The 14,372-nt window shown below is 40.4% G+C and overlaps 2 protein-coding genes across 5 annotated transcripts in view; one reads left to right on the top strand and one right to left on the bottom strand.

Moving 5' to 3' along the window:
- The window catches only part of TSC22D1 (TSC22 domain family member 1), a 95,968-nt gene that overhangs the window by 7,668 nt on the left and 73,928 nt on the right, over nucleotides 1–14,372 (bottom strand). Inside the window, exon 1 of one of the 3 annotated variants that reach the window (XM_062607393.1) lies at nucleotides 7,867–7,922. The exons of the other annotated variants lie outside the window; for them this stretch is intronic. Within the exon in view, the coding sequence (XP_062463377.1) occupies nucleotides 7,867–7,907 (41 nt within the window). The 5' untranslated portion in view covers nucleotides 7,908–7,922. Of the gene's footprint in view, nucleotides 1–7,866; nucleotides 7,923–14,372 lie in introns of those variants that run through there. 3 annotated transcript variants of the gene reach the window in all.
- The window catches only part of LACC1 (laccase domain containing 1), a 259,421-nt gene that overhangs the window by 243,417 nt on the left and 1,632 nt on the right, over nucleotides 1–14,372 (top strand). The window lies entirely within an intron of this gene.

The raw sequence follows: 14,372 nt of genomic DNA, 5'->3' as shown, positions 1-14,372 counted from the left end.
CAGCCAACTTCCTTTTCCAGCCCGAAGCCTGTAGCTGGGATCTTGATTTAAAGAAACAATTGAGACCTTATTGCTCAGCTCCAAATGCTAACATGTATTTCATTTCTAGTTTGCATTCTGCAGATTTCAATTTACATACCTCTGCTAAATTGAAGAAGCTCTTGCTACCAGATATTACTCTATCAGTTCCCCTAAATGTGCACTTTTCCTCCCTCACAGTGAAGTTATTTGCATCTATAATTTGCTCTGCTAGGAATTGGGTTTAGTTCTGTGAAAAGCAGATAAAAGGGAAAGCTATAGAAGATGTTAGTGAAATGAAGTGCTATATTTGTAAATGTATTTGGGGTTTTTTTTTTCCAGATGTGCAAGCATAACTAAACAAACATTCAGTGGAAAGAATACATACACCCTGCTGGGGCTCTGGAAATAACCTGACAGTATCTCTGATCACAAGAAGTATCATGCTGTGCGTTCTGCACAGAAGATAGAAGGCTGCATTTTAAAGCAAGAAGATAACCATGTAAGATCAAAAGACAAACAAGGAGCAGTTCTCACTAGCTCCTCTGAGGATATCCCATCTCTTTTACAGGTAACAAATTTCTAAGTCAACCCCATTAAAAACAATTTAATGAGATTTATAATGATTCTACCAGTTTTAATGTTGACAGAATAAAACATAAGGTTTATATAACATCAAGTACCTCAATACAGACAGATAACCCATTCTCTACCAAAGAGAACTCTACAAGCAAATATGAGACATCTTACCCCTCTCCAAGCATCAGAACAGCTGTATGTGACACCCCCTTTCCTGAGACTACCCACAGTTGACCATCTAGCAATGCAGCTGGGATGCAGTACCCTGTTTTGTGCGCATCCATCAAGTTTCAAAGTCTCCTCAAAGTCAGGCAAGGTCTATCTTAACTAAAAACCTGAAACTGCAACCAGATGCTACACCACCTAAATTTAAGGAGCTATAAATTCGCAGTGACATGTAGTTTGGAAATAACAGGCATTGCTAAGTTCATATCCAAGATTAAAGTGAGTGAAAAATTTAACAATATTGGAAGTGAAAGCCCTCCTCAGTATCCCATAAACTGCCCTTGACCAAGGTCTGCAAGTGGGAAAAGATCCACCAACCATGTTAGCATCCTGAAAGTTTTAAGTGAGACATCTGAGCCAGGAATTGATTTTCTTTCTGCCCACAATGTCACTCTGCATGCTGACACCATCCCCAGGATGGAAGGGGAGAAAAGAAACGTTTAGTGCCATAAAGCAGCATATGTAGAAAAGGAATAAAATGTTACAATCTAAGTTTCACTACCCGTAGCATGGAGCTGAAAGTAATTCTTCCTTTATGTGAAATTTGGTTTAAATAATTTTAGATTTAACTGAAAAAGAGGTTGAATTCCCTGGTCTTAAGCGTAGCTTTCACATGCAATGCTTTTCTTAAAGCCAAGGAGAACAAACACATCGAGGTAAAAACCACTTACACCAGCATTTAATCCCACTTGTTCTAACTACAACAGACTTTTCAACCACATACTCCAAAAGAAGAAGAGGGGAGGAAAGAAAGTCACTGGAGCATTTCAAGTTGCACCTAACATAACAAAAGAGACACAGCAAATACAGGAAGTGGTTTGGCACAGTGACATGTTTGGAAAGCTGAAGTTCTCTATATTAAACAGCATCTCTGACCCAGGAGGGTCTCTGGGACAATGGCTGACACCCATCCACCCCACCCTGCCTTGATGGCACACAGTGGGATTTAGTCATCAAATTAAAACCCACCCAGTTTAACCTGGAACTGAGAAGGGTCATCTTTGACTTTTTTCCTTTTTTTTTTTTTTTTTTTTTTAAACTTTTAATGTCTTGTATTTCCTTAAGGCTGCAGAAAAGTCACACCAAGTCACCAGTTACTGACTGGTGATAGCTGTGGAAGTGGGAAGTGGAAGACTGTAAATCACTCCATTTCCCCTGTCTCCAGCCACCTGCAAAGCCTACACCCCTTACACTTTAACTACTTAATCCTTTCTTTTCTCTTTTCCTACCTCCTCCCCTTTTTCTAATTGTTCCCCTTGAAACTATACTTGAAAATCTTGGATCAGTTAATAATTTAGTCACACTTACTAAGGAATAATTTATATGGTGTAACAGCTGGCCTACACTTCTCACAGAGTATCATTTTCCCTTTGACGGCCACTTTTTGATGCAACACTTGAAATTAAGCCTGTATTTCCCACAGAAGTATTTCACACTAGAAGCCAACTCAGAGTCGCTAGGAACAAAGCCAAAATCCCTGCAATTAACCAGCGTTGTCATATGGTCGTCAGGAAGTTTGGAATGAAATTCCTTACTCCAGGTTCTATAGGAAATAATAAAAACAGTCAACGATGATCAAACAAAAAAAGTACAGAAACAAAAGGTAAGGTAAGACCACAGCATGGGAACAGAGCACCTGGGAAGTGGAATACAATCTGACATGAAAGAGGACGAAGATCCACCACTGCTCGGCTTCTGACGTGGCAGATCACTCACTACTACCCTGTTGTACAGAGCCATTTTTAAGGCCATACTGTTAAATAATAACAACCTCCTGACACGACACTGCAGCTAGTTTACAACTGTAGTAGAGAAGAGACAATAAGGTGAGAGTTCAGTGCCACTTTTCTTCCTCAGCAAATACACTAAGACCTCTCTCTACCCAGTTGTCCATTGAAACTTCTACAATTTCAGTCTCTTTGCAATCACTGGCAAATGGCTTCAAAGGTATTAGCAGTATCAATGAATAAGTAGATGAATGACTCGTAGATTAACTCCCCCGACTCTAATGTGTGCATATGACACAAATCTGTAATACCCTATTTCCTAATTTCTAAGTGGTCAAACACGCCACTGCAGTTGTGCCTCAACTCACAGCTGATCATCATTTGGTGACTTCCCAAAAAAATTGAGAGAAAATTCAAGACCTGCTGTCCCATCCAAGCAGAAGTGTATTTTAACAGGCTGAATTCACGCCAATGTATTTAAAGTCATTCCCTTCTGAACAGAAGCTTGCATTTACAGGAATTACAGAAATCGCCTCCACCTATTTGGGAAGCATGGGGGCAATATCCAGAAACCCCTTAAGAATGTGACCTGATTTACCAGATTTATCATACAGTCAGTGTATCCCAAAGTCTTGCTCCCCTTTGTCAATCACCAAGTTGGGCCTTTGCTGGACTGCTTCCTGCCCAGCCTGTGCTTCCCCTTCACTTACTGAGGATATGAGAGGAATCTGATGAATACTTGTGTTTTAACTCAGTACAGCACTGAGAAGCAGGTACAGCTAGACTCTGGAGTAGGAAAGTACTCCTAGGCTTCTTAATCCAGGGACAGAGTCAGTCACTTAAAGAGACACAAATCCTGCTGACTCACAAATGCAGAAATCCCAACAGAATTATCTCCACCCAAAGCATTCACACTCTCATGCTGAAGGAAGCAATTGTAGAGAAATACTGATTTGAAATAGAACGCAAAGTACCTGGGAAACTACCTAATACTATGAAATGAGGTGTGCTTAAAAATGATTTTAACATTACCTAGAGACAGATAAATAGATGCTTTAATCTGGCCTGACTGTGCTTTATGGCTTTAGAGAGGCAGCACAACACCTTGTTCCTGCAATCCTGCCACGCTGCAAACCAAAGAGAACAGTCAGAACGCAGATGTGCGCCAGCTCAGCATATTTTGAACGTGTCCCTGGAGCAACTTCTGGGTCAGAGACTGCAAATGGCTGGCACAGATCCACATCATTTACAGAAGGCACATCTATTCTGAAGTCCTAGTTCTCCTTCAGGTGGGATTCAGCCTTCCTCAGTACCCTATTGCTCCTCTAAAGGAACCGCAGGCAGCAGGAAACCCTCATGCTCCATGTGGCTTCATCTTCTGGCTTACAGAGATCTTGAGACTATTGGCTCCGTGGTGGCCACACGGTGCAGCCACCACTAACATTTAGCCACCCTTGAGCCAGACATTCTGCAAACAGCAGAATATATAAACTTAATCTTTTAATGCACAACATGCGAAGGAAAGATTACAGCATATTATTTCATACCTATCCAGTATCTAATCGTCTTCATGCAGAGTTGGTTAAACTTATGAGTGGCATTCTGTTTATGAAGCAGTCCTGTCCACTCCCTAATACTGCTGATGCCTGTTTTCTGGTGGATATCCACCTAAAATAGGTTTCATTAACTGTTCCAAGTGTCTTTTATACAAAACAAGGTCTGATTTCATGTATTCACTGTGTCATGCACCTAACACTTCTTGAAAACAACTACCTCATCCTCTAAAACATCTGTCATTAAGATGACTCCTTGAACCTTTGTGGCTAAAAAAAAAAAAAAAAAAAAGCAAGCCTCAAAACAAAACAAATCCCCCACAAAAAAAAAAACCAACCAACTCCAGTATCGGAAGCCTGAGATGAGTAACCTACTTAGTGACACATGAGAGTCAAAAACATATCGCAGGTGTATTTCCTCATGCTCACATAGGGTGTTAGCCCAGATTGCCCAGTGACCACTCTTCTACAGCGTCAACACCGTGAGCTGCCACACTGCTGTCAAGTGATAGGAAGGGGAGAAAACCCCTGCTGCAAGCAGGACAGGATAGGAAGCCTCTCCAGTGGAGCCAGGGAACCACTGCTGCCAGTCCCACCTAGCGCAGAGGACAAATCACCTCTTCCAAAAACCACTCGAGGCAGCCTCCCATCAAGGAAGGCATCACCTGCTCCCACACAAGATACAGAACAGGGGAATTCCTCTCTGTCTCTTCCCAGCTACTACTGCTAATTGCTAGAGGCCCCGGGCGGGCAGGCAGGCAGACAGCAACATCAATCAGCAGTTCAAGTACAAGCAATCATGGCAGCTATAAACAAAAATATTTGTAAGTGAATGTTTGAGTCACAGGGTAGCACTGCTGCAACTCAGATAGGCTCCTGCCTTTAATTAGTTTGCCCAAACCAGTTTTTCAGCCCTATTTGTGAAGAACTCAGCAATTCAGAACAAGCTGCTAATAAACTGAACTGGGTAGAAAAGAACCACTGAATCAATTCAGAGATTGGGGATGGGGGAATTTACTTGGATACTGATAGACTGAAAGATGTCAAGGTACTTGACAGGATCTTTGAAATCCTTGAAAGCACTGAGACATGACTTGAGTAAAAAAATACCTTTAAATGGGAAAATACCAGGTGTCAGGGGCTGACAGATTTTGGTTTATTTGTTCATATTAGAGTACCTTTATTTAGTATTTGCCTAAGGATGCCTTTTTAAAACAGTAAGGACTAGCTCAAATACAGTGGGGTTTTCTATTCAGGTAGAGCCTGGATGCCCTTCACTAAGGTATACTTTAAACAAACTGAAGTTACTGGAGGTCAGATAGGGATGACCTAGATATAACAGCACAAGAGAGTGTTGTTCAGGATTGCTCACTGCCTTCAGTATTGTTCACATATTTTAACTAAGTACAGCCCACTGTAGCCATCCCAAGAATTAGCAGGTGCACCTACTGCTGCTTTCTTACAACTGATGCCATAACCAAACACCTTCTGATGTGGTTTCTTCTGCCCCTCCAGGCTTACATCTTCTGCGTTTCCAAGTAAGTTCCAAAAAGAAATAAGGATGTTGCCATAAAACTGGATATTCAGTAAGAATATGGAGAGGTGCTGATATACACCAGGTCTCAAGCCGACAAAGCCACCTGCCTGTGGTCCACCCTACAAGAAAAGCACATGCTCCTGGACACCCATATGATCACCATTTCCAGCTGCCTGGTGCTAGACAGGTTCCCATAGCACAAAGCATTAGGGATAACTTTTCCAAAGCACCCTGGCAGAGCTCCAGAGCCTAAACTCTAGATCTTGGACTTCATTCTGGCAGCCAAACTTAAAATGGAAAAAGTATAAAGTGTTTTATTTTATTAAGACAAACAGCTCTTCTCAGTGTACTGTCAACTGCCCTTGACCAAGGCTGCAAGTAAGGAAAAGATCCAACAACTGTGTCAGTATCCCGACAGATTTAAATCAGATGCCTGACCTGGGAATCACTCTTATTTCCTTCAGAATGCTGCACACAACTGCACACTCAAAAGAGATTCTGTGTCTAACCCAGAGACAGCCAAATGCTTCACTGGATTTGGCCCATGCGGTCAGGAGAATCAGTTCCGGAAAAGAAAAATACAACCACATGCAACTAGCCAAGAATAGCTGCAAGAGAGGTTAAAGTTTGTCCTTTGAATGCAATGTATGGTGACATGACAGTAAGCCTTAATTCACAGAAAAACAACTAGGACAAAACCAGCACCTCTGCAAGAGAAACTAGAAGAAAACCAAAGGAAATGAGAAGTAAACAGGAAGCGGCTTGGTGAGTAGGAATACAGGAGAAATCACCCCAATTTTCTGTATAATGTAAACAGATGCAGATTGTGGTTTATGACTAGAGGTGCTACAACACGCTGCTATGTGCATCAGTAAAAATCCACTACAGCAAAACCTGTTCATAATGCAGAAAGGTTAAAGAAAATTACGTATCTACTCCATCACACTTTTTTTTCATTATACACTTTGTGGAACAGACTGGTTTGTGGTAAGAAACAATCTTCTCAATATTACCTTTCTTTTTCAGTAATATAGAATGACACAAGTCATTGCTGTGTACACACACTGCTCAAGCATAACATACCTTTTGTTATTATATTTCAACTGCTATTATAAAAGGTTTCCATTACACTGGTTCCTCAGGCATTCAGATGAATTAATTTAGTATAATTTTTAACATTTATCTGAAAGTTCAAGCACGTTTTCAGAAACTAAAAACCAGGGGTTTTAAATTTTTAAAGCTTTTCAACGTGTAAGTTCATATTCTTTAAAAGAGGCACCATTCAGAGAGGAAAGCTATCCTCCACAGGCAATACCACAAATACAACATGACAAGAGTAGTAAGTGGAATGTATTAACTGGTATTTGTCAGAACTTATCATGTAAGAGCAAGGTTTTGGGATTTGAAGGGTGTGCCGTAACAAAAGCACCAGTTCAGAGATCAGAAGTTATGCAGAACACATTCTGTGCTCCTCCCATAGAAGGGTATTTGCCTTTGTTACACAGAAAAACAGCAACTCTGCAACATGAAGAATCAGGGCATTTTCTCCCTCACTGTCATATATTTTAACTCAGTAAAATAATTCTTCCCATTCACCGAGCTCCTCAGTATTTCTTTGAAACACTAGAAAGGAACCAGCTCAAACCCATGCATTTTGTATTTAACTGTTTCTATGGAAAAGAAGGTTAATAAATGTAACTTGCAAAGGACTAAGGTGTATTTCAATGCCTCTGCCAACATTTAGCAAGACTGATTTACCAAGGTTCTCTTTAGGCACCTGACAAGACAGAATATAGTGTATATTATGTAGGAAAGATATTTGAATGAATACAAATTTGTTTGCTAGGTTTCAATCCATGTTAAAATTCTCTTCTTTGTTTAGCATTATGTCACCTCAGACTTGGAATATAAGGAGTAACATCTTACTGAAAAAAAAGTACTGTAGCAGTAAATGTTTTATAATATGAATTAAATACTGTAGTAAACTTATTTCAAGACATGAAGTTTTTTTAGTGAATAAGTAAACCACTCCATATGACACAGTACTCTCAACCAGCACGATACTTCCAGTTTGAAACAGTTTGAAATAGCTTTAACAAATGCCAAGCACCTTGGTTTAGGAGAAGTATTTTTAAGGGCTTGCTCATACAAAAATAGTTTAAGAAACCATTAAAAAAAAAGAAGGCAAGTAAATCAAGCATCTAAAAACTAAAACCTTTATAAATACCTCTTTAGATGTTGCTCCAGTTCCAAGAATAACACTTTCATGGCTATTCGGTCAGAGCCTTGTTTCTGGAGAAGTGTCACTTTCATTGATGTATCTATTTAGTACCTGTGATTAGATCCCCTGAGATGGAGGGTCGGAAGAAATACCTCTCGATCCTCAGCAGCAGTGAGATTAGCATTAGCATTCCACTCTTAACCACGGGTCCTGAACTCTGCAGCACATTCAAGAATCACAAAGCCTCACCCGTTAAAGATTACCCACTTGCTTCTATTCAAAGTTTGACGAGTTTAATAGTGGTTGGTCATGATCAACAAAAACAAGAAGGGCGAAGAGTGACGACACTACAGATCCTGCGATCACATGGTGTGCTGTTACATAAAGCATCAAGAGAGATTAAAGTCTTCACGATTAGGTTTTCAGATCTCAGACAAATGCAACTTCTTTCAGCTGTGCCAAATTCACCAACTGATTCAGCCTGCTCCCACTTTTTGTAAAGCACACAGTAATTGCTACAGGTAGCTAATTCTGCTTAGAGAAAGGCAGCTTAGCTGTACTGTTTCTCAAATCAAAGTTCTAGTGCTTAATAGCAACTGTAATTAGACACAAAATCAACCATACCCAGTTTGCCAAGAAATATTTTACAAAGGCAAATCCTATCCCTGACTGCTATTTTAAAAAGAACCAGTGATGAGATAGACATGCATCTGGTCAGTCTTTTGCAGACCAGATATCTTCTCATGTATCAAACCAAAATTCAAACAAATATTGCTTATCCTTTCTCAAAGGAACAAAGATCACCATATGGAATTTTTGGTGCCTTGTAGTAGATCCATACCATATAACTAGGAGCCTACCTGCATAGGTACCATTACGCAGCACTGCTTCAATGTAAACATGTTCCTTCCTCTATCATGGTGAACACTTTTCAGTGCGAACAAAAGGTGACTGCCCACAGTACACTGTGGAGAAGTGAGCAAGATTCACTTCCTTAGTCTACATGCAAGCTGGAGACATCCCCTCACCATGGAAATTGCAGACTACTTGCAGCATCTCTACAGGAACCCCCACAACAAACCCAAGAGAGCACAGGCATTGATGTTACGGTCTTCCATCAGACTGACTACAGAAATACAGAGACAAAACCAGACACCAAACCTAGCAAATGCCACTCAGCCTTACTTCTGACTGCTAAATCGGTATCAGATGTGTTTCCTCAAGTTGATTTGCCTCGTAAGACTATATAGGAAACTTGACAAATGGAAACGCCAAACAAGTTGGCTCAGAGCATGGCTATCTACTATTTAGCTGCATTTATCGTACCTTGCCGTTGACAAGGCATTGGAGAGGTGACTAATGGCAGCAGACGCAGGTACTACATGATAACAAGAAAACAGTCTGGTGTGAGGGAGGGATAAACCCAACCCTACTTATTAGAACCAGCAAAGGGAGTAAGCATTTTGGTTAGGAGGTAGAAAGGAAGAAATAAACAAAAAAAAAGCATTAATTCTTTATTTCTTTTCTTTCTAGGGTGATGGGTGCACCCCAGATATGACTAATCCCAGATATGTTAGATAACTAATACCAGAATGGGATTAGCTCCCCACTCCCAGAGCAAAGAGGGCACTCAGATAGTTTAAACTGGGCATCAGAGTTACTAACTGCAAAGCAGTGCCCAGTATTACTACAGGGGTTTCTCAGAGTCTGGTACACCTGGCTTGCAGGACAGAGCATCCTGCTCCTTTTAAAGCACACCAGGGAGACTGAAGCAAACAAGTTACACTTTATAGTAAGTGTTTCTCTCATAACCTCAAGTCCACCTCCCTCAGCACAGCATGGAAACAGGTAACAGCCAGGGCTCATTTGAGTGTCTTCCTCTCACACCCACTGAAAAGCCATGGACATGGGACCACTCAGATGTGCTCCAGGATCTTGGAACTTGGAAAAGGGAGAGACAGGTCTAACAGCTGTGTGAGATGGGTGCTTGCTCTGAAAGCAAAGGTACTCTTGAAAGCTTCAAGGGGAGACTAACGTGGTACAACCACATATAAAAGAGGGAGAGGAATGACTTGTGGAAGGAAGCGGACTTTCACAACAGGCTTTCAAGGAATAATAACCTAGGAACAAAAGGATTAACAGTAATAACAATCAACAGCTATTAAGATGAAGTCTGACACAGTATTACTAAATAACTTGAATATTCAAGATGAAATATTGCTTATAGCAAGGAATCTTACTAACTCTAAAGAGCTGAAACACCAAGCTGACTGGAGAAATGCTCAATTCCAGAAAGCAGAAATTATAATTCAAGTTGCATCCTAACATACCCTTTCATAGTCAGAGACTTAGCACAATAATAATCCCTAATGAATCCCACTGTAGTATCTTACGTAGCGCATCTCCTACAGCCTCCCTTAGGCTGTTGTATAAACTACACTGATGACTTGTAGCAGCCAGGCTTAGCTGAGCCTGTATCCCACAGAACTGCACCAACAGAGCTTATGGCTTCAGATTGTAAACTGCTCTTCTCCTAACCTTGTAACTGTAACATCCTTCTTGCCTGTATCCCCTCCTCTGTAAAGCTGCATGGCTGACATCAGCTAAGAAGACAATCTTTCTCTATAACTGTTGTGCATACAGTACATGCACTGGCATGTTTTCCAGGATACCTAGGATAATGAGTACACACTGGAGTGAGAAACGGATGAAAGCAATGATGTTAAACATTCCCATGGACAGTCTTTACTTTCTCCTTTCCTATTCCAAGACCTCTGAACAGGAGCTCCATCACACTAAAGCTGTGTCAAGACAGTTAAGAACAAGGTTCAGGAAGTTATGCACATCTGACCAATACATCGCTCAACTCCAGCACTGCTCTGACTCAATACTGGGTTTCCTTTATAGCTAGAACAATCATTAAATGATACATATATATATAAAATATATATATATATATATATATATATATATTTTATGATACATATATATATAAAATAAAATATGTATGATGCAGGACTACTGAATATATTCAGCTGCTTCATTCTTTAGAGAAGCAAGTACAATGTTAGGCCCACAAAGAGAAGCCTTAGCTCCACCTCTGGTGACACTAATCACGTTTCCCGATGCTTCAGCCCCAGTTCTGGTGACTTTACAGTAATGCAACATTCACAGGCTTCATTTGATGCTAATTCTCCAGTTATAACACATAAAACTGGTTTCTGTGTCACTGATCTAAAAGCTTCCAATTCCAGTTCATCATCTTTTTATTTGGGGGGGGGGGGGTCTGTGCCTCAGAGGAATCTTACCAGTTCCATTTATCACCTTCATGAAAAACAGCAAAGGATTTGCTTCGTTAGTTACCAGACTGAAACCAAATTAAATGTTAAAACCTAACTGCTCCAGAGGCAAGTATTCCAAGAACTACATTGTATTTCTCATAAGCATTCCCATAAACTTGACAACTCTGGTTACAGTGCAATCAAGTAATTAGAAGTATTACTCAGGTAACAGAAACCACAAAGAAATTGTAAATCAACTGGATTAACTAAACCAAACATTTTTACTGCTTTGAAAAACAGCCTCTAGCTGCAACTGAAAAATGCCTGGAGTACCAGATCCTCTTTCGTCACATTCAAGAATTCAGCACCAAGCTATTCTTTCCTTCCTTTGTCCTGAACCATTCTGTCTCTTATATAAAGAGACAGATTGTGCACAGATGAATTATCACTGTGGGCACACTAGGATGTCAGATACGGGTTAAGTTCTAGCATTTAATGAAACAAAAAGCAACAGGATTTCACACATGAGAGCATCAGGGTACCTAGGTTCTCCCTTGCCCCAAGCTCTTATGCCCAAATGGGAGGAGGGAGCGTATTTCAAGATATTTGTAGTACTCCTTGACAGTTTTGCTTTGAAGAAAAACATAGAATACATCAGCCCATGTTTAGATTTAACCTGGTAAGTGAATGAATCTGGCATTCAGCCAGCAGAATTTACTGTTTATGTCAGCCTGAATAAAGTGCAGCACTAGAGCCCAAATTCCTCAGCATGTCACACATCACTGCCATACCTTCACAGGGTAAACATTTAGCAGGTTCGCTTTCCACATGCTATAGAGGACTTAAGAAACAGCTTGAGTAATCCAGACTTTACCATAAAAAAAGGCAGAAAATAAAGCACAAGCCAATTTTCAGACGACATAAGCAGCCCTGTGGTAACAGTGTCAAACTTGATGTGGTGTAATGAGCTAAGAATAAATTTAAAATTCTGATGTGCATGTGAGTGCTTGATAAAGCTGAAAATACACCCAACAAACATTCAAGCTCTTCTAGAAGCTTTACAGTTACAAACATGCAATCCTTAGATATTTAAGCCAGATTGGACAGGGCTTTGAGCAACCTGGTCTACTGGAAGGTGTCCCTCCCTGCCCATAGCAGGGGGCTGGAACTGGATGACCTTTAAGGTCCCTTCCAACCTAAACTGTTCTGTGGTTCTATAATTTAAGGGGTAAAAAAATTACTACAATAGTGATCACAGATTTGTGTAAGACAGTGGTACCCAGGATTTCCAAAGTTTAGTTGAGATTACAGCACAGACTTCAAGACTCTTGCTTTAGGGGGTCAAAATCAGCAAACATTTATGTGGAGTTGCAGTGCTTATTATTATGGGAGATGTCCCATATACCATTTGCATAACAACTGATGGGGTTTTTAATGCTTTGGTCCCACCCCACTGTCCCATCTTAGATCAATCTTTGTAGAGTACTTTGGTAGAAAGTGCTTTGCAAGGCTGCGAGTCAAGAACAGCAGTGCACAAAACCCAACTCTGATTTGAGAAAATACTTACTAGAACTCCTCAATGAAGCAATGCATGCTGGATTACCAAAGGAAATAAATCTGACAACAAAGAAAGATAAAAAGAACAAAAAGCTGTACAAAGACATCTGCACCATAATGAAAACCAAAGCACTGAAGTGAAAGACAAGTGTGTGGATGCCAGGTTGGGAAGTATCTCATTCCCAAATGCTAGCAGCAGAAATCACTGCTGTACCTTTGCTATTCTCATATTTTGACCAGCTGTAATGAGGTGCAGTTTGAGAAGATAGCTTTATTCCAGTCCATCATTAAGCCACTAAAAAAGCCAAACAAAATGCATCTTTAGCTATAAACATCCTAATTGAACATCTGAGGAATATTCTCATACATTCTTCATAGTCATCACTAAGTGATAAGCAAGGTGTTTCAGTTACACAAAGAGCAGCATTACAGCTGCACAGAACAAGCCTATTTTACACTTAATTTTGATTTTCATCTCAGTACCACAATGTAATACTGCCAAAAAACACATTCTCCCTGTGTGAAAGATCAACAAACTATATATGGAGAGATCCTCCTGGGTCTGAAACAGCCATTTAGCTCGGGAGCCACCTCTAGGCATGGCCAGCAGCAGAGGCTGGAAGGAGAACCCAAAAAGGCAGGCAGATAAATGCAACTTCCCTGCAGTATCCTCCTACCTGTGAGCAACCAGCAGCAGCAGCTGAGGAACTCCTGCACAAGGAATAACTTAGTATTTAGTAACTAGAGGCTTTTCTTCCAAGAACTGGTCTACTTTTCTTTTAAAGAAATCGCCTCACATTGTTCTGAGACTCTGAAAAACTGTGTGTTTAATTCCAAGTTAACTACCCAGGGAAGATAAAGTTTCCAAACAATCAAATATGAAGCATCAACCACCCTGGCTGCTAAACAGATATGAATCTAAATCTCAAGACCAGACCTGATATAAGAACACATTAGGAACACCTGGAAGCCACCACAAGCATGAAAGTTCAGCTCCAGGGAGTCAATCTTCTCCATCAACCACAGTGAACCATCTGCAAGCAAGTGTTTTACATTTCACTAACCAGAAGTCACTGAACTTCTATCATTTAATCATACAGGAGAACAAATGTTTTCAAGACATGGAACCATGTTAGTATCAGGACAAAGAAACACGTTAAAAATTCAGTAAGTCGGGGGGGGGGGAGGAAGAATAAGTAGAGAAGTAATTTTGGGCATGGGTATGAACAGCCAATTAAAATGTTTACTGGTTGCTGCTTTTTGTACTGTGGAGATAAATAAAATCAGATTAAGCTTATAGAAGCAAGCCTAGTATCTCTTCTACACATAAGGCATCTCTGTATCCTGGCTGTTCTATGCTAGCTTAAAGCATGTGCTCCTTTCCTTGACTGTAGGAACTGTGAAACCCAAGCCAGCAGAACCTCTGATTAACAAGGAGCCTGATTACCATGGCCTGACACAGCACAATAACAGCAGCTCAGCATTTTTTTTGCTGCAAGGGATTGTCAATTTATTTTACAGTAGCTGAATACAGAATTAATAATGAAGGATTTACAGGCATTCAGCTAGAATGGAGGGGAATGAACCTACACACACACGTGTTTGGTTGTGTTGGGGTTTTTTTAACCTATGCATGCAAGAGAATACTTGAGTACTATGAAGTCACCAGTCATA

The sequence above is a fragment of the Pezoporus occidentalis genome, unplaced genomic scaffold, assembly GCF_034315485.1.
Source record: "Pezoporus occidentalis ecotype Australia unplaced genomic scaffold, CSIRO_AGI_Poc_V1 ctg122, whole genome shotgun sequence".
NCBI classification, from domain to species: domain Eukaryota; kingdom Metazoa; phylum Chordata; class Aves; order Psittaciformes; family Psittacidae; genus Pezoporus; species Pezoporus occidentalis.
This window is presented reverse-complemented; position numbering and strand designations above follow the sequence as displayed.